Below are 21595 nucleotides of genomic sequence, written 5' to 3' on the forward strand. Positions count from 1 at the left end.
CCAGTACTAGTAATCTGATATTTAAAAAGGTTTAGCTTTACCATGTTAATTGTACAAATGGCAAAATATTTGGTTACCAGTGTTTTTCCCATAGTTCTGTTTTGTGATTGTTACAAATATACTACATTTTCTAACATTAGTTAGATATGTAATATTGTTATTAAAGAATCCCTCCCATCAAAGTTTTTATCCTCTTAATATATTGCAGTCATCATATTATATAGCACTGTGCATTTACAATTGCTTATTTTGCCTTTGCACCCAGTTAATTCTTCTCTTTTCCATTAGGTCTATGATATAATGTGATTAAAAACTGACTAGCTGACTCCTTCTAAGCTCTATGTAGAAACAGGAGGTCTATTTCCCTGTATGAGTCACAAGTCACTGCAAAGTCCCTGGCAGAGGGAGGAGCGTAGTTGGGCCTGGAGTTGAAGGACAAATGCAGGGAAAAGAGACTTCCTGTTTCTACATAGAGCAGAGGAAAGAGAAGAATAAGCTGGGTAGAAAGGCAAAGTGAGCAATTGTGGTAGAAAGGCAAAATGAGCAATTGTAAGTATACAGTGCTATATAATACGATGGCTGAAATATATTAAGATAAAAACTTTGATGGGAGTGCTTCTTTAATGGGGCTGTCCAGTCTAAAATGACAACTATGCGCTGTGAGAATTCTCCGGTGTCAGCGATAGGAACGGCGGTCATGTGACCACATGTATGCGATATGCATACTGCCAGCCACTATCCGACTAGATAGGTGCGGCATCGCTCAGCGCAAGGGTATTGAGCGAGGCAGGAAACAGTCTAGTCAGAATAAGACTGGAAGTATGCATATACTATAATCGCGGTCACATGACATTACCTCTCCCAGCGCTGACCCCGGAGAATCTTCACTGCACGCAGTGAGGATTCACAAGTCTGCAGTCTCATAGAGTGACTGCAGACTTGTCGTTTTAGACAGGACAACCCCTTTAAAAATGTTGAATTATGCCCCATTCTGGATTGATATAAGAGGGTTTTCAATTTCACAATATACTGTGAGCTATATGATTTGTTTTATTCCTTAGTACTTGTTCCAGAGGAAAATGGAAATGTAAAGAGTTGCCTTGCACAGGAAGTTGTTCAGTAGAGGGTGGATCACATATTACAAGCTTTGATGGATCCCGTTACAGTATCAATGGGGATTGCAGTTATGTGCTTGCTAAGGTAAAATGCTAAGAATCAATTCAATGTGCTACATGTGTTAAATGGAAAGGTACAACAAAGTGACTCCATTAGAGACATCAAAGGGGTCTTGGTACTATAGAGCATGTATGGACGTCTAAGGATGTACACTACATATTCACTGGGAGTCACCTCCATACTTTTTTTTATGCTGTTTTTTTCTATGGTGGATAATGCATGATAATAGTCCGGTGGTGAAAGAGAACCTGTCAGCAGGATTTAACACTGTAAAGTAAATGGATGGCCATAATTGTGCTATGATACTGATTAAATCTATACCTTTGTTGAATGAATCTGATCAGTGGTTCTTTTTCTTATCACAGTTTTAAGTTGTCTTCTGATGACATTCTCCTGGGCAGGCCTGGGGGGGTGGGTCTTCTTCCACTCCGGTCCCTCCGCCTGCCTCCTGTGTTTCTACAGGTCACTGATCATTCAGTGACCTGTTTCCGTTTTGAAATTTTGCACCAGCGAGAGGCCTGGTGGGCGGCGCCGGAGAAGTTTGAGATTCCCCATCTGGTCTTCGGGTCTTAAATAAGATGGTGCCAGAGTCCACGTATGCGTATATCGAGTTCTTGGCTCAGATCTCAGTTTGCACATGCACTGACTCTGACACAATTTTATTTAAGACCCGGAGACCAGACGTGAAATCTTACACAGTGCACACGCCGCCCACTCAAAGATGGTGGCGGCGCAGAATTTCTAAACAAAGGTAGGTCCCTGTAGAAACACAGGAGGCAGGGGAAGGGGTCAGAGCAGAAGAAAACTCAACCTCCCCCAGGCTCGCCCCGATGCACAGAAGACGTCATTAGTAGAAAACTTAAAACCATGATTAAAAATGAACCACTGATTGGATTCTTTCAATAAAGGTATCTGTTTAATCAGTGTAATAGCGCCATTATGACCATATATTTACTTTATAGTGTTAAATCCTGCTGACAGGTTCTCTTTAATGCAGAATGTGAACCTAAACCACCAATTGTATTCCTCCTCTCCTCGATTATGAACCTAAACTATCAATTACAGTATGTTCCGCCTCTCAAATAGAGTAACCATGACTGAAGCATCAGACTACACACAGAATACATGTTTGTAGTCTGTTGCCATGGTGTCACAAAGGTTTGCATAAAAACCTGTAAGCACAAAGCGGAGGTTTTTTTTACCAATACTAATTTCACAGTTTTTTTTTTTTTTTATTCTACTGTACATGAATTGAACCAATAAAGATGGCTGCACATGTTTGTGCTCTATTAAGGTAGAATCACATTCATAAACAGTGCAGGTATTCTTCGGACATAGGCCAGGTCATGTCATTAGCCAAGTGGATAAAAAAATGAATAAGTGAAGGCTGTGTTGAAAAAAAAATGCTGAGGGGGTGAACTATCCAAAAACAGTACCCCATAGCAATCAATCACAGTGCTCCTTTCATCTTACCAGAGCAGTTTAAAGAATGAAAGCTGAGATCTGATTGGTTGTTATGGCCAACAAAACCAGTCTTTTTCTCTAACTTAGTCATTAAACTGAGCCAACCTGATGGGGTTGCACGGTCTTACAGCTCTCCCTTCCATTTCTGAGGCTAAAGATTGAGGGTCAAAGCCATGCAAGCAAATTCCAGCACAGAGGACTGAGGAGTTGCAACAGCTTAAGTATGGGTGACGGCCTAGACAGGGGAGTATATTATATTTAATTATATTTTAACCCATTTCCACCTTTCCGTTTATTATGCTTTGGGGTCTGAAGACACTCAAGAGCATGGTAAGTGTATTTTTAAGGCAATCGAGATTCTATCGATTCATACCGATTTTACTCATACTAAAACTATTCGCTAAATTGAGGGAATCTGAACAAAATGAATTTTGTGAAGTTTGATCAACTAGTCTTTTGTAAGAAAAACTTTATCCACTTGCCAACATATGACATACAGTTATGTCATGTTGGCTCCCTGACTTTGATGCAGGCTCAGAAATTGAGCAAGCATGTTTGCCGGCAAATGATGACTGAGTTATTTATGCAGATGAGCTTTGCCTGTGGCTTTTAACCTGTTAAATGCCACTGTCAATCTGTGATTGCCTGGTGTTGATTGGTTGCCGTGATGGCTAGTGGTCTGTTGAAGACCCTCGTGCCTGCCATGATGGTACTCCTGTGAAAGCTAACCCGAGACTGGAATTCATAGGAGACTATGGCATTGCTGTATATAACACAAGCAATCAGATGACTGCAGGTTCAAGTCCCCTAGGGGAACTAACAAATAGAAAAAAAAGTTTAAAAAAAAGTTAAATTAAACTTCAAAATCACCCCCCTTTCCTCCCATTAAAAATGAAAAAAGAAATTGGACATATGGGATATCCTTATATTTGTAAAAGTTTGATCTATCAAATTATAAAATGAATTAAAATGATCAGTAAATGGTGTAATGAGAAATCAATCAAAATCACATTTTTTGGCCGGCTCAGAAGCGAAAAAAGTGCAATATGCTGCTATCACAACATTTCATCTATCCCAAAATGGTATAAATACAAACGTCATCTTGGGCCCAAACAACAATCCCTAACACAGCTCCATTGCCCAAAAATTAAAATTATTACCAGTCTTGGAAAATGGTGATACACGTGATTTTTTTTTTTTTACAAATTTCTGAATTTTTCTCAATTTAAAGGGAATCTGTCAGCGGGTTTTTGCTATGTAATCTGAAGACAGCAGGAGATAGAGGATGCTGTTGTTTACTAATTGTGAAGGATTTATCACTAAGAGATTAACTTTGCTGGACTAGTCCGGCAACAACCCCTCCTGTGATAAGTACCTTACTGTCTATGGACTTTGTACACAGAGACAAAAACCTAATGAGATGAACTGGAATATATGTTTGTTATGAATACAGCTTGTAGGTGCATGTTCACACTGCCCGCTAAACAGACAAAACCTAAGATAAAAACAAAGTGACCAAATACCCTTCAGTAAATAAAGCCTTTACGCGGTGCAATGGCTTTTATAGTCTTTTTATCAAAATTATGTTACCTAAGTGCCCTATGTTATTTTCATGCACTATTGCTGTTTATTTATTGCAGAGTATTTACTCATTTTGTTTTTATATTTTGTTTTGTCTGTTTAGTGGCCAGTATCAACTTGTACCTACACGTTGCATGCATACCAATTTATATTCCAATTCATCTCTTTAGGTTTTTGTTTCAGGTTTTTGTGCTCTGTGGAAATAAGGGCATGGCCTCGCCTTTCTTTGAGATGGAAATTACTTTTATTTAGCTTCCCATTGCTAGGTTCTCGGTCCTGCTCGGCCCTTATTCACATTTACGTCATTTGATATATGGTGAGGTTTTAATACTAGAGGTTAAAACTGTCCCGAATAGGGTCACCGTTACATGGTGGGATGGCCTTTACATTTTTTTAATCAAAATTATGTTAAGTAAGTATCCTATGTTATTTTCATGCACTATTGCTATTTATTTATTTACTGCAGGGTATTTGCTTATTATGTTTATCTTAGGTTTTGTTTGTACACAAATAGCCTGGTGTGGGCGGGGTTAGCTTTCTCAGCTCTGCTTCCCTCTAAATCTAAAAGCTCTGATTATATCACAACTGCTGCGCCCAGTAAACTAAGTGATACATCAATGGATTCAGTGTCTCTTTTCCTACATTATGATGCTCTCAGATGAGGTAGCAAAAACCTGCTGACAGATTCCCTTTAAGTAAAACAAAAGCTTTGCTTATTTGGTGTGAGGATCAAATTTGGTATTTATGTAATCATATTGATGTGTAATATCCTATTTCCATGTCATCTTTACCTTATAATGAACTCTCAAAAAAACACAAAAAAATCCAAACTATTGCAGGATTTTGTTTTTTTTTTTGCTATTTCACTGCTCTTGGAATTTCCTGCTTTCCAGTAAATCACATGAAAAAAAATGATGATGTCATTAAAAAGTACAACTTGTTCCACAAAAAACAAGCCCACTGGTGGCTATATATCAATAGAAAAATAAAAAAGATATGGCTCTTGGAAGAAGAACAGGAAAAATCGAAAGAATAAAAATGAAAAATCACCTCGTTAGGAAGGTGTAAAATATATTCTTCCCATGTCCATAAGTATTTTACATTAGTTCCTAATTTATTGTTTTCTGTCTATGTTTAAAAGGTTTCATTTTGTCATACCTTCTGGCTATTATTCTGCTGTTTATGATAATACCTTTAATCCTAATCTCTTCATTACAGCACACCGCTGCCAATGATTTCAGTTTGCTTGTGGAGCTGCGTAGATCTGAAATCACTAGTACAAAATCCTCCCTGAAGAGTGTGATTTTGGGTTTAAATAAAGGAGAAACTGTAAGTATCTGTATCAACCAATTAAACTCCTGCAATGTCTGTTTATGAATTTGCCCCTACTACCTCTGCCTCTGTTACTAGGCAGTGCCCCACTTACACTGCTGGGACTTGTAGTTCCATCCAGTCTGGATCTTGTTGTTTATTACTGAGCTCTGTCATGAGTAATTATTCACTTTCTGCTGGGTGCTTTTGGTGGGATCACACCATATTTAAAGAAGCACTACTCGCATCAACATTTTTATTTACTCAGTATATTGCAATCATGGTATTATATAGCACTTTGTACTTACAATTGCTCATTTTGCCTTTCTAACCAGTCACTTCTTCTGTTTTCTCTGCGCTATGTAGAAACAGGAAGTCTCTTGTCCCTGCATTTATCATCCCCCTCTTCACCTCCTGACCCAGCTGCTCTGCTCCTCCCCCCTGCCATTGACTTTTGCAGTTACTGATGAGTCATACAGGGAAAATTGACCTCCTGTTTTTGCATAGAGCTTAGAAGGATTCAGCTACTCAGTTTTTAGTCATGTGATGTCATAGATCTAATGGAAAAGAAAATAATTAGCTGGGTATAAAGGCAAAATGAACAATTCGAACTACACAGATCTATATAATATGATGACTGAAACATTTAAGAGGATAAATATTTTGATGGGAGGAGTGCTTCTTTAAGCCCCCAGCACTCTGATGCAAGCTATCGGTTATAGTTTAATACTAACCTGGTCGCTTTTGGTCATACCCAGCTGCAAGTTTTGTTGTTGCTGCTAGTTACTGACCGTGGACTATTTGACTCTCTGATTGCCTTATGATTCTGAACCTGACTCTGTCCTCCTGGATTTGACCTTTGCTATTTATTCAACTCAACCCTGTATTATGATTTTGTCCTATTTTTTCCCTCTCTGGAAATGATCCGTCTTGATGACCCTTGTGACGATGCAACTTATAATCTTAATCAGCCAGTCAATTAGATTTGTTACGCCAAGAGAAATACACTATTGTGTTTATGTTAACTTGTGAATGTATGTGTATTTCTGTGGCTGGTCAAGAAGGACAGTGACTCAGCATGGAACAACGAATATTTGCTAAATATGTTGATTAACCTTTGTGTGGACCCTGTGGCTTGCTGACTCACAAGACAGGAGGACAAATTACTCAAAATCATTAAATGTTCAAACAATTAGATCTGAGCGCTGCCCTTTCTCCCCAACCTGTGACTGATGACCTGAGCCACATATGTAAATATAAAAAGGGTTTTTCTATCTTGCTGCAAAAAGAGTCAAAGAGAATCAGAAAGACTTTACAAGGAGAATGAGAGACATCCTTCAGGACAGCAGATGGATAGCATAGCTCCACCCAAAGAGACATAGATTTGGATTCTACATGATTCCGGCCTAAGTGTATATGTCCCAGACTGGAAAGATAAGGATCTGCTCCACTGACCATCAGAGAGCCCATGGATACATTTGGGGAGACTAGGTTGGGGTGATGAAATCACCTGGCAACACGGATATGTTTAGGGTTGCCAGGTGGGACCCTCCAGCCACCTGGAACCCATGGAGACATTCAAAGAAGCCAGATTGGGACCAGCCAGTCATTTGACCCTATGGAAACTCTCGGAGAGGCCAGGGTGGGACCCTCAGGTCTCCTGGCCTTGTACCTCGATGGACTGCTAGCTTCCTAAGCTTGCCCCTATCTCCTCTCTGTGGGGGCCTGTCAGAAGCGAGGGGCCACTGGTTGAGGTAGCTGGCCCTGGAAGTCCCAAAGTCGCAGCTGTTCTATCCCAGACAGGCCAGCGGAAGGGTGAGCACTGTGTAATGTTGTACCATCTTGGGTATATATATGCTGGGACTGTTCGTGTTTATTGTCCGTTTTGTGGTATAATAAAGTATTGCCACACTGTTTTACCGTCACCCTGTGTTGGCTGAGTAGTATTATGCCCACAGAAGACCTCCATGTCTTCACATTTTGGTGGCAACAGTGGGACACTACTCAGCCCAGCGGATCTGGGGGAGCTACAAGGGGACTAGTATTAGCACACACCGTCCAAAGGGCTCCACAACCAGAGAGGCATGTAGACAGACCCAACTGACCAAAGGTGAGGCATACACCGGGTTTCAAATGCTACCATGTCCAACCACACCAGCCCAGACTTGGGAGGAGGACCAGAGAGGATATACAGCAGCAACAAGAAATGGCAACTACAGGAGCTGTGCCAGCTTCAACGGATTGAATACTAGGCCACCGACTCTCATTGGATTTAATTCAGGAACTGCAGGATGCTGAGGATGGCATGTGTGGATGCAATGGATACCAGATGATTCTCGTCAATTAAGTGTGAAGTTTATTCGCAAGGAAGACATGCAATATGCTCTAAGGAAACTGGATGATGCCCTTTCTTTCTGCCATCTCACTTCATCAGGCAGCATCCACTCTATGAATGTAATCCAAAGGGCTCTATGTAAGTCCAGATCTCTGAAAATGTGTTAAAGGATGAAGATAAGGGTTCCTCTGGCATCCACTAAGTGCAGTGGCTTGAGCAAAGCCTGTCAGATTAATCCCATTTAAGAGCTGCCAGGTTTCGGGGTACAGCTAGCCTTATAACTCTTTACTGTTTAACTATATATAATCTTACAAAAAACAGCATTTTCTCATAAGTTTAGCTAACATCTTGATAAATGTATACAGTGGGGAAAAAAAGTATTTAGTCAGCCACCAATTGTGCAAGTTCTCCCACTTATAAAAATGAGAGAGGCCAGTAATTGACATCATAGGTAGACCTCAACTATGAGAGACAAAATGAGAAAACAAATCCTGAAAATCACATTGTCTGATTTGTAAAGAAATTTTTTTCAAATTTTGGTGTAAAATAGGTATTTGGTCAGGTACAAACAAGCAAGATTTCTGGCTCTCACAGACCTGTAACTTCTTCTTTAAGAGGCTCCTCTGTCTTCCACTCATTACCTGTAGTACTGGCACCTGTTTGAACTTGTTATCAGTATAAAAGACACCTGTCCGCAACCTCAAACAGTCACACTCCAAACTCCACTATGGTGAAGACCAAAGAGCTGTTGAAGGACACCAGAAACAAAATTGTAGCCCTGCACCAGGCTGGGAAGACTGAATCTGCAATAGGCAAGCAGCCTGGTGTGAAGAAATCAACTGTGGGAGCAATAATTAGAAAATAGAAGACATACAAGACTACTGATAATCTCCCTCGATCTGAGGCTCTACACAAGCGCTCACCCCATGGGGTCAAAATGATCTCAAGAATGGTGAGAAAAAATCCCAGAACTACACGGGGTAATCTAGTGAATGACTTGCAGAGAGTTGGAACCAACGTTACACAGGCTACCATCAGCAACACACTATGCCGCCAGGGACTCAAATCCTGCAGTGCCAGACGTGTCCCCCTGCTTAAGCCATTACATGTCCGGGCACCTCTGAAGTTTGCTGGAGAGCATTAGGATGATCCAGAAGAGTATTGGGAGAATATCCTATGGTCAGATGAAAGCAAAATAGAACTGTTTGGTAGAAACACTCGTCGTGTTTGGAGGAGAAAGAATGCTGAGTTGCAGCCAAAGAACACCATACCTACTGTGAAGAATGGGGGTGGCAACATCATGCTTTGGGGCTGTTTCTCTGCCAATGGACCAGAACGACTGATCCGTGTACATGAAAGAATGAATGGGGCCATGTATCGTGAGATTTTGAGTGCAAACCTCCTTCCATCAGCAAGGCCATTAAAGATGAAACGTGGCTGGGTCTTTCAGCATAACAATGATCCCAAGCAGACCGCCAGGGCAACGAAGGAGTGGCTTCGTAAGAAGAATTTCAAGGTCCTGGATTGGCCTAGCCAGTCTCCAGATCTAAAACCTTTGAAGGGAGTTGAAAGTCTGTGTTGCCCAGAGACAGACCCAAAACATCACTGCTCTAGAGGAGATCTGCATGGAGGAATGGGCCAACATACCAGCAACGGTGTGTGCCAACCTTGTAAAGACTTACAGAAAACGTTTGACCTCTGTCATTGTCAACAAAGGATATATAACAAAGTATTGAGATGAACTTTCGTAATTGACCAAATACTTATTTTCCACCAAAATTTGAAAAAAAAATTCTTTCCAGATCAGACAATGTGATTTTCAGGATTTGTTTTCTCATTTTGTCTCTCATAGTTGAGGTCTACCTATGATGTCAATCACAGGGCTCTCTCATCTTTTTAAGTGGGAGAACTTGCACAATTGGTGACTGATTAAATACTTTCTTCCCCACTGGAAGTAATGCTACAAATTGCACCCCACCATTGCCACACAACATCTAAAAGTCATTGGCTATTTAAAAAAAAAAGATAGCTAAACCTCTGGTGTTACTGATATTCAAAACTGGTCATTATGAGCAAGAGATGGGAAAACAATTCAAAGATACCTACCATACCATCTTTGCATTTAGACACTAATAGAAACCAATCTTAAAGAGGTTGTCCACTACTATAGAGAATGCCCCCGTCCATTTAAAAGGTATAAATAAGATTTATGTAAATACTTCCTGTGGTCATTGTTTCCTGTGAGCGGCGCTATTGCTCACACCGTCCCAGGCATCACGTTACCCCAGCTGCAGGCAACTCTGACATCCGCTGATCCCCTGATTGATGGGCTAAAGGTGGGGTTTCACCACACATCACAGCCCAGAATCCAGCCTGCGCTTTCCCAATGAATGCAGGAGAGGGAAAGCGCAAGCTGGATGCTGGGCTGTGACGCGCGGGGAAACCCCGCCCACAGCCCATCATTCAGGGGGGAGCACATCATTGGGTCACGCCCGGCTGCAGTCGGAACTTGACATGACATCAGCGGAAGTCAGAGCCGGCTGTAACCAGGGATGCCTGGTAAGTGGTCAGCAATAGCGCCGCTAACAGGCAACGATGACTTCGGGAGGTATTTACAAAGAATCTTATTTCCACCTTTTAAATGCCTATGTATAAATGGGTTCTTATTAGTGTTGCGCGAGCACTAAAATGCTCGGGTGCTCGAAGCTCGGGCCGAGCTCACCGTGATACTCGGGTGCTCGACCTGAGCAATGAGCCCAATGTTAGTCTATGGGAGACCAGAGCATTTTTGCGGCAGCACCCCCGGCAGTCTGTAGAAAGCCTAAAAAGTGCCCAAAACGATAGTGACAGTGCTCAAAAGACATGGGGACAGCATGGGCTTCGCCCCAGGAAGCATTTCTGACCCCCAGGTCACTGCTATCAACAACGTGGTCAGAGGTATTAAGCCACTTTTGCGGGCTCAAAATAAAACGTTCAAAAACGAAACTGAAATGGTTTTCCTGTGAAATATGTTAAGGAACTTCCTTTCCAGGGTAAAGACTTGTGTATAAGGTAAAATAAATAACCAAAAACAAAATACTCCTCCACACCTTGGGCTATGTTCACAAGTAGCATTTTTTATGCATTTTTGCATTTTTGTATTGCTTTCAACCGTGACAAATGCATTCACCGGGAAATGTCATTTTAATATTTTACAACCTTATCTGGCCATGTGCTGTGTGACACATGCATACAGTGCTGAAAAGACACGGGGACAGCATGGGGAAGACCCCATGGTCCTTGCCGCATCAGAAGATGCAGACTTGCAACTATCCCCATGCAAGTCCTTGTCCCAGGGCAATGTTCAATTGTACCTCCCCCATTCCTTGCAATGCAAGCGCAAGTATGTAGCCTGCCACCCACCCACCCCCAGGCTGCAATACCATACTGCTAGCTTGCACTTGAAATGGGGCCTTTTAGTTTGGAGGAGTCCGAAGCTGGCCACTACCTCATGGCTGCTTTGGCAGTGAGGTATCCATACTCAATCCCCAGCCTCCTGGCGGCCGGGTGTCCACGCTCGGTCTCCAGCTGCCAGGGGGCGGCCGGGTGTCCATAAACGGTCCCCAGCCGCCCTTATTTCACCTTGGAAGTTCCCCCCACACTTTTCTTAGCCTGGCCTGCTTTAGGGCAGCATTGGACGAGCCTACCAGAGAACCAGACTCCTCCGGTGGGCCCTGGCTTCTCTATCAGGGGAGTTGAGAGTGCCAAGGTGAGGAGCATGATGATGATGATAGAAGTTAGCATCTGCTTTGTTTTCTTGGAATGTAAGCGTAAGTGTGCAACCTGCCAACCACCCACCCCCAGGCTGCAATACCATACTGCTAGCTTGCACTTGAAATGGGGCCTTTTACTTTGGAGGAGGCTGAAGCTGGCCACTACCTCATGGCTGCTTTGGCAGTGAGGTATCCATACTCAATCCCCAGCCACCTGGCGGCCGGGTGTCCACGCTCGGTCTCCAGCTGCCAGGGGGCGGCCGGGTGTCCATAAACGGTCCCCAGCCGCCCTTATTTCTCCTTGGAAGTTCCCCCCACACTCTTCTTAGCCCGGCCTGCTTTAGGGCAGCATTGGACGAGCCCACCAGAGAACCAGACTCATCCGGTGGGCCCTGGCTTCTCTATCAGGGGAGTTGAGAGTGCCAAGGTGAGGAGCATGATGATGATGATAGAAGTTAGCATCTGCTTTGTTTTCTTGGAATGTAAGCGTAAGTGTGCAACCTGCCAACCACCCACCCCCAGGCAGCAATACCATACTGCTAGCTTGCACTTGAAATGGGGCCTTTTACTTTGGAGGAGGCCGAAGCTGGCCACTACCTCATGGCTGCTTTGGCAGTGAGGTATCCATACTCAGTCCCCAGCCGCCAGGTGGCCGGGTGTCCACGCTCGGTCCCCAGCCGCCACGGGGCGGTCGGGTGTCCATACTCGGTCCCCAGCCGCCTCGCGGCTGGGTGTCCACACACGGTTCCCAGCTGCCTGGGGGCGGCCGGGTGTTCATAAACGGTCCCCAGCCGCCCCTATTTCTCCTTGGAAGTTCCCCCCACACTTTTCTTAGCCTGGCCTGCTTTAGGGCAGCATTGGACGAGCCCACCAGAGAACCAAACTCCTCCAGTGGGCCCTGGCTTCTCCATCAGGGGAGTTGAGAGCGCCAAGGTGAGGAGCATTATGATGATGATAGAAGTTAGTGTCTGCTTTGTTTTCTTGGAATGCAAGCGTAAGTATGTAGTAGCGGCTAGGCCTGAGTTGGTCAGCATTTTGGTGCATATCCTACCTCCTCCAAGGATAGCTGGATGTTTTCCTGCTACTATCCCAGTTCTATGACTCCCGTTAAAACAAAGCTTCAGGTGATGAATGATGGATGAGGTGGTGGCAAAGGAGAAAGAGCAGGAGGAACAGGGACCATTCACATCAATATCAGGCCAGTCAACCACAAATGTCTTGTAGGATATGTTTCTGTACCAAAAGGAGCGGTTCAGCTACACAGTTATAGGGCATGCAGTGAGTGCAATGCCTACCAAAAATTTTGAGGCACTCCAATGCCCCTTGGAAGTGACATGGAGGTCAGAGTGCTTTAACTAAACCATTTTATCCATTTATAGCAACTGGGTCTCCTGTGCACAGTTGGCCTAAGCAGTGAATGGAAGGCTTTCCAAAAATTATGAGGAACTGCAATGCCCCTTGAAACAGACGTGGATTACAGCATACTAAAAACCTTCTACCCATTATTGGGGAGTGGGTCTCCCTTAGTGTTCGCCTATGTATTGAAAAGCAAAAGCTGACTAAATTAGGAGGGAATGCAATGCCCGTTGGAAGAATGGTGGAGGACGCAGTGGAATAAAAAGACAATATCAATGCCCCTTGAAAAAGTGGTGGAGGTCACAGTAGCTTAACAAGACGGTTTTAATGCCCCTTGGAAAATGGTGGAGGTCGCAGTAGCTTAACAAGACGGTTTTAATGCCCCTTGGAAAAGTGGTGGAGGTCGCAGTAACTTTACGAGACGTTTTTCATGCCCCTTACAAGAGCCATGCAATACAGCATATTAAAAACATTATTCCCATTATTGGGGAGTGGGTCTCCCATAGTCTTTGCCTATGCCTTCCAAGCAAAAGCTGCCAAAAATTAGGTCTGAGGAACTTGCAATGCTGGCAACACGGACCATGGTCACCCTGGTGGTATAGTGGTGGTGGAGGCTGAGGATAAGGAGAAGAGCAAAATACAGCTGAAATGAGGAAGCGTATACCCATGTGTGGGTGTGAAGCGGTGCATGGGAATACACCTCCCGAAATAACACAGTGGATTTGACTTTATGTTACTCTGCTGTCATTTGGTGGTGATGAGAAGTCTGGCCCAATCCAGCCCTTGTTCATTTTGATAAGGGTCAGCTTGTCAACATTGTCAGTTGACAGGCGAGTGCGCTTATCAGTTATAATTCCCCAGCGGCACCAAAAACACGCTCCGATAACACGCTAGCGGCAGGGCAGGCCAAGACCTCCAAGGCGTACAGAGCGAGTTCATTCCAAGTGTCCAGCTTGGATACCCAATAATTAAAAGGCACAAAGGAATCACGGAGGATGCTGGTACGGTCGACAAGGTACTCCCTCACCATCTTTTGAAACTTTCCACTCCTTGTGAGAGTACCCCGCGCCTCAGGGCCTGTAAGCAGGGCGGGTCTCAGAAAACTGTCCCAGAATGTTGACAATGTTCCCCTGCCTCTGCTGTATTGGAGTTGCGTCTCTCTCGCCTGTACGCCTTGTTTGGTCAACGAACTGTGACCTCTGCCGCTAGCATGTTCAGATGGGAATTTTTTTAACAGTTCTGCAGCAAGGGCCTTCTGGTACTGCCACATTTTTGTAGACCTCTCCACATCAGGAATAAGAGAGTGAAAGTTCTCCTTGTAGCGGTGGTCTAAAAGTGTCACCAACCAGTAATGACTGTCACCCAACATTTTTACAACGCGAGGGTCACTGTTAAGGCAGCGTAACATAAAGTCAGCCATGCGTGCCAGACTGGTAACGGGCAAGACTTCCGTGTCCTCAACAGACGACTGACCATGCTCTCCTCCTCCTCCTCCCCCTGTCCTCAGGCCACCCACGCTGAACCGAGTGTATGACAGTTGTACAGGTACTACCATCTACAGCGCATGATACCTGCTCCTGTTCTTCCTCCTCCTCCTCCTCTCCCTCATTGTCCCCCAATGCACATTGGGATGAGATGAGGCTGGGCTGTGTGTAATCGCCCATTACGGGTTCTTGATCCATCTCATCATACTCTGGCTGCAATGCCTCCTCTTTAATTCTCTGCAGAGAGCATTGCAAAAGACAGACAAGTGGGATGCTGACACTAATGATGGCGTCATCACCACTCATCATCTTTTGGACTCCTCAAAGCTTGTCAGGATGGTACATATGTCAGAAATCCAGGTCCACTCCTGAGGTCTTTTGTGTGGAGTCTGACCTGAATATCGACGGCCTTTTTGCAGCTGGTACTCCACAACTGCTCTCTTCTGCTCACAAATCCTTTGCAACATGTGGAGGGTAGAGTTCCAACGTGTGGGGACATCACACACCAGTCGGTGTTCTGGAAGCTGCAAACGCTGCTGTAACACAGCAAGGGCAACGGAAGCTGTAGCCGACTTCCAAAAATGAGCTGACTGGCGGTGTACTTTGACGAGCAGATCTGGCAACTCGGGGTACGATTTAAGAAACCGCTGAACCACGAGGTTAAGCACATGAGCCAGGCATGGTACGTGTGTGATCTCGCCTCGCCTCAGAGCCGCCACTAGGTTACGGCCATTGTCACACAGGACCATGCCTGGATGTAGGTTCAGCGGTCTCAGCCACAGATCTGCCTGTTCTTTCACAGCTGTCCACAACTCACAAGCAGTGTGAGGTTTATCACCTAAGCTTATGAGTTTCAGCACAGTCTGTTGCCGCTTGGCTGAGGCAGTACTGCAGTGATTCCAGCTTGTAACTGATAAGGTGATATCTGAGATGGAGGCTGAACATGAGGAGGAGGAGGACGATGATGCGCAGGAGCTGTACACTGTGGGGGCAACTCTGACTGACATAGGGCCCGCAATCCTCGGTGAGGGGAGGATGTGTTCCGTCCCAAGGTCCGACTGGGTCCCGGCTTCCACTATGTTTACCCAGTGTGCCGTCAGGGAGATGTACCATCCCTGGCCACAAGCACTTGTCCACGTGTCCGTTGTCAGGTGGACTCTCCCAGTAACTGCGTTGTTGAGGGCACAGCAGATGTTTTGGGACACGTGCTTGTGTAGTGCGGGGATGGCACACCAGGTAAAATAGTGTTGGCTGGGTACCGAGTACCGAGGGACGGCCACCGCCATAAGGTTGCGGAAGAATTCCGTCTCCACCAGCCTAAAAGGCAGCATTTCCAACGCAAGCAGTCGTGAAATGTGTGAATTTAGGACTGTGGCCTGTGGGACATTGGCTGCATATATGCGCTTTCGTTCAAAGGTCTGGGATATGGACAATTGAACGCTGCGGTGGGACGTGGACGTTGATGCTGTTTCTTGAGAAACTGCCATAACAAGTGAAGACTGAGAGGAGGGGGCATCTTTGCATGCAGTATGGACAGGTGATTGCCTTGCACGCACAACACGGGGTTCTCGTACACGCACAACAGCGGAAGAAGCAGTGGTGACACCCGCTGACACTGGTCGTGGACCGTGGGGTTCGCCCCACAAAGTGGGGTGCTTTGCTGACATGTGCCTGATCATGCTGGTGGTGGTCAGGCTGGTAGTTTTGTCACCCCTGCTGATGCTGGCATGGCAGGTGGTACAAATGGCCTTTTTGGGGTTATCAGCAGAGTCTTTAAAAAGATTCCAGACTTTGGAAGACCTACCGGTTGTTCTGGCAACATCCCTCGTGTTGGTGTTACATGGAACTGTTGCCCGCCTTCTGTGTGCGGCCACCACACTGCTTCTTCCTGCCTGTTGGGGTACTCTGCCTCCCTCCCCCGGTGTGCTGCTGGCCCGCTCTGTGTGTCCTCCTGCCATGTTGGGTCAGTTACTATATCATCCACCACCTCCTCCTCTTCCACTTGCGCACCACGATCCTCCTCCTCACTTCATGGCAATTGTGTCCACTTCCTGTGGCCATGGCTGTTCAAATATTTAGGCATCGCTACATGGGATCTCCTCTTCCACCACTTCAAGCGTAGCAGGCGAGGGGCACAAATATGTAAATGGAAAAGTGAACAGCTCTTCAGAGTGTCCAGCTGTGGGATCAGTTGCTGTCTGATGACACTCGGCATGGTGGGAGGAAGGAGCATCAAGGTGAGGAGGAGTATGCGGTCAAGACTCACAGCTACTAAAACTTAACCGTGTAGAAGACAGACCGGAGGTGGTGGTTTCCAGGTAACTGGAAGTATTATCTGCTATCCAATTAATAACCTGTTCACACTGATCAGTTCACAATACTGGTGTTGTAGTGTGCTTCCCTAGTAATTCGGTCAAGAAGTGGGAGCGAGAAGATGTGTTTGTTGGTTGTGGCACATTTTCACCTTGGCCACGGCCCCGTCCTCTACACGCACCATCACCAGAACGTCCAGTTCCACGTCCCTTGCCACGCACCTTGCCCATTGTAAATGAAGTAAAATAGCTTACACTCGCACTATCAATAGAAAAAGGGTAATAAAAAGTAGATTAGAACCGTGGAAGAGGAAAACCACAGTTCTATTTGTCTGGCCTACACCAGAATCTTTTAAACAGACATATTTGTGACTGAACAGGCAGGGGGACACTATTACAGTTTTTTTTTACGGCAAAAAATGCCAAAAGCAGGATAATACAGAGATTTGACCCGTGGAACTGCAAAACCAAAGTTCTATTTCTCTGGCCTACACCAGACTCTTTTAAACAGATATATTGGTGTCTGACCAGTCAGGGAGACACTATTACAGTTTTTTTTTACGGCAAAAAATGCCAAAAGCCGGATAATACAGAGATTTGACCCGTGGAACTGCAAAACCACAGTTATAGTTATGTGGCGTACACCAGAATCTTTTAAACAGATATATTGGTTTCTGAGCAGTCACAGACACACTCATTTTTTTTTTGTGGTGGGGGGTGGAATACCAAAAGGTTAATAAGACGCGCACTTGTACAGTCTGTCTGAGGAAAAAAAAAAAAAAGGATTTAGATGAAAAAAAAAAGGATTTTTCCTGGCCCCTGAGACCGGGGAATAAGTCTAGCAATTTGACCAGCAGGAGCACACAGGACTGTAATGCAGCGTTTGCTGGTATAACCACTGCGTCTCCTATACAGCCTGCCTGCCTGATATCTGGGATGGATATTAGTCCTGAGAAGGACTGTTTGTTTGATTTGGCAGGCTTTAGAGACCCACCACTAACTATTTCGCACTATATATCTCTCCCTAACTCAGCAGCACTCTTCCTACACTGTCTGATCCAGAGCGACTGTGTCCAAGATGGCGGCGCCCGGTTTTAAATACTCGAGGTGACGCTGTGCGGCCAGCCAATCACTGTAATGCCCACAAACAACATGGCTGCAGCATTACAGTGACTGGCTGGCAATCCCTGCATGTTCATTGGCTCTATAAAGAGCGCCAAACGTGCAGGGCGGAGACCCGAGCTCCCGCCCGAGTAACCAGAAAATGCTCGGTGCTCGCCAAACATCCCGAGTAGTGAGATGCTCGGGCGAGTAACGAACAGTATCGAGCATGCTCGCTCAACACTAGTTGTTATGTGAATTTTGTAATTTATTTTATTTTTTCTTTTCTTATTGTAAAAAGAAAGCACAAAACAAAAAAACTTTTCTATTTATCCCCAGGTGCTTGTCATTAAAGACACTGGTGCTATATTCCTTAACTGGATGCCAGTTCAGCTGCCTCTCTCTGTTGGTGAGTTGTTTTTTTTTAAAATGTATAACACATTTAATGCTGTACTGCAATGGGAAGGTTTGGAGAAAACTCAGATCACACTGTATAACCTCATAGATGCAGACTACTAGACGTCTTTGTAGCTGCCTACTTCTTGGCAGATCAAGGGACCTTGTATGTTCGCCTGCCATACATGTGGCAGTTCAAACAAATAGTCTGACCATCAACATGTCAGGGTAAAATGCAGAGGAGGCACATGTTTAAAAAAACAGGGAACCAAAGAAATGATCCGGAACATAAGTTGGTATAAGTGCAATGTGTAGGAGCATGTTCACACTGTGGCCATTAAACAGAAAATATAAGATAAAAACAAAATGAGCTTACACCCTGTAGTAAGAAAAAAAATAGTAATAGTACATGTAAATAACATAAGGTACTTCGTTAACACTATTTTGATCAATAAAGTGTAAAAGCCAACCACCATGAGAAGGTGTACCCAATCGGGATAGTCGTTTCTCTAGTATTAAAACTTCAATTTGTGTCAGCCGAGCTCAACATAGATGGGGCAGAGCAGAACCCAGGCCCGACCGTTCAGACACCTCTCCATGGGAATTCATATACTGTAGATGAATTACCTAGCTCAAAAAAGTACAAGAAACTATAGCAAAACCAAAGAAATGAGCTGGAACATAAGTTGGTATAAGTGCAATGTATAGGAGCATGTTGAACTTACACCACGTTCAAGTAAAATGCAGAGCAGGCAAATGTTTTAATAAATGTGGTAAGAAAAGGCTTGAATCTTTGATTTGCCTCATAAAGCAACTTTTCTATAATAAACAAATATGTATAACCCAGCTCATCAAGGTGTCTTGGTCCAGATGAACGGAGTATCGAGAATGCACCATACATAGAGATAAAATGTTTCCTGCATCTGATACTACAGAAAATAAAGGCTTTATAATGTATCTGAAATAATAAGAACACACTAGGCATAGAGCTGACGCATTTCAGGCTTAGCAGCCCTTCATCACGAGGAAGCCAATGTAATCACTAGCTGCACAGGTAGGACAGATATTATTATACTATAGTTATTCTCATCAATATTTTATTGTCTCTTGCAGCAAATATGACTGTCATCAGGTCTACGTCTTTCTTTATTATTATACAAACACATTTTGATGCTGTAATGCAAGTCCAGCTTACACCGACTATGCAGGTGTATATGACTCTTGGTCCATCTTATCATGATAAGACTTCCGGTAAGATTTTAATTTTACTTCATATAGAGTTGGAATAAGGGCTTGTGTTTAAATGTTGGTATTACACCTTCCCGCATCCCAATACTGCATTAACAGCGTAGATATTTCTAGATCGGGGGTGCCCAACCATCAGCTCGTTATACCATTTTGTGATGCCCCCAACCATCCGGTCACAGAAATGCTTGCCTGTGTGTGGTGGCTGTTTCATGTAGTTTCCATAGCAAAGAATAGTCATCTCTGTGTTCCCCATAAATGTCAAGAGAATGGGGTCCCTTAACCAGTCTTTGGTACTCCAGAAATATGTATATGAGTACAGGCGGCCATCTATGCTTGTACTTGTATTTAATTATGCTTTCAACGGGGAGAGCCACAGTCTCACATCGCCTTTTCCTCTCCTAAGTGCTATCTGTGGGTAACGGAGATCCTTATTATTTCCATAGGTGCAGGTTCTGATTTCTGGACTACTATCTTTAAGGCATTTATGTCATAAAATTTTGACATGCCGGAAATGTCAGAGATGATAATACCATTATAAATTTTATTGTAGCCTCTAGGAGTGATTCAATAGGACAATGGGTCTCTCAGACCAGAAATGGTCATGCACCCCTTCTGTAGATACTAATAATATTTCTGTAACTAATGCCAGTTTCAGCTGTAATACTATGCAAAACTTTCCAAAGGCGTTATTCAAAAATCTATTATTTTTTTCAATAACCTAACCATGCCTTCGCTAACTATTTTTTTTACATCTCATTTCTGGCTCTAGCTCCTCTATATCTGTGTCTTTTTGCTCAGTGTCATGTGGGTGGTCCTAAAAGTGGTATTCATATCTCCAAGATCCTATCCCAATATGTAGTAGGTGTAATAATAATAATATTAGCAAACACTTTCAATTAGAAATGTAGTATAGTTCTTTTGATAAGCTATGTTGCTTACCCCATGTGCAGGGCATTGCAGTAGCTTAGGTATGTGGCGCCCCTGCAGGTCCAGTCGCAACAGAGGTACTGTATCTCAGCCAGAGGTGTGGTACCCCACTCTCAGGTAAGGAGGGAGAACTACCCGGGACCCACACACTCACATCCAAAACTACACCACTCCTTCAGGGAAGGGCAACATTGCTACTGAGGGAGAGCACAGACCCAGTCCCTGTCTGGAGGATGGAACTAGGTAGAGGAGGTGGGTGAGGAAGTAGTTTAGAGGAGCACTGAACAAAGGACTAAAGGTAGAGGGGACCACGTAGAGTGACAGTGGGTGACGTGGGTCACATGTCAGGTAGTATAAAAGGAAAGGTATAAAGATCTAGAAAGTCAGTTAGTCAGTCAGAGCAGTTGGTGACAGGAGTCTGTCACAGGGAGTGAAGAGAGAAGACCGGAGCAGTGAGAGGCTCCAGAGACAGAGAAAGGATCTTAGGGGCACAGGAAGTGCAGAGTCCACCCATGCGCCCGAGTTCACGCCGACCGTGAAGGGATCAGGTCGCAGTAGGGGACCGGCCCCAGACTAGTGGAGGACTGCAAGACTCAGCTAGCAAACCGGAGGCTGCGATATCTCTAAGTGCCGTAGCCAAAACCACACACATTCGCTGAAAAGGTGGCCATATAGGACCAAGGGGACAGAGAGGATGTCGCCCAACAAGGCCCGCGGCCACTGGCTCGGGACACTGTGTGTGAGGCGTAGGGCAGGAGGGTGAGAGCCAGCGCAGAGAGTCGACCCGGGAAGGTACACAAGAAGGGGTCCCGATCAAGTGCACCCAAGTTATCTGATAGTTGCTGAAGCACTTCCCCGGAGGACAAAGGACTCGGTGGGCTGTTATAACATGGCTAGCATTTGTAACCTGGAGCACCGTAAAAACTGTGAGTAAAACCTGAAGACTGCACCCCGTTGTGTCCTTGACTTAATTGCTGCGTCACCTGTCTTGCACTACACCAACAACATCAAAGAATACCTATTTAACTGCCCTGGGGCCTAGCTCTACCCGTGGAGAGCTGAACCATCTCTGCTGCATCACCAACGGCCCCAGTGGATCTGAACAGCAGCGACGACCACCTATAGCCGCATACCACGGGTGGCGTCACGAAA

General features: G+C 44.6%; 1 protein-coding gene across 3 annotated transcripts in view; it reads left to right on the top strand.

The window, feature by feature from the left end:
* LOC141174071 (uncharacterized) overlaps positions 1–21595 on the top strand; it is a 239689-nt gene that overhangs the window by 90577 nt on the left and 127517 nt on the right. For all 3 annotated transcript variants that reach the window (XM_073658712.1, XM_073658710.1, XM_073658711.1), the window contains exons 10-13: positions 1062–1200; positions 5440–5550; positions 18212–18281; positions 19382–19519. In XM_073658712.1, coding sequence (XP_073514813.1) covers positions 1062–1200; positions 5440–5550; positions 18212–18281; positions 19382–19519 — 458 coding nt within the window. The remainder of the gene's footprint in view (positions 1–1061; positions 1201–5439; positions 5551–18211; positions 18282–19381; positions 19520–21595) is intronic.

The sequence above is a fragment of the Phyllobates terribilis genome, unplaced genomic scaffold (assembly GCF_046119375.1).
Source record: "Phyllobates terribilis strain yellow unplaced genomic scaffold, ASM4611937v1 Scaffold_13__5_contigs__length_258822181, whole genome shotgun sequence".
Lineage (NCBI taxonomy): Eukaryota > Metazoa > Chordata > Amphibia > Anura > Dendrobatidae > Phyllobates > Phyllobates terribilis.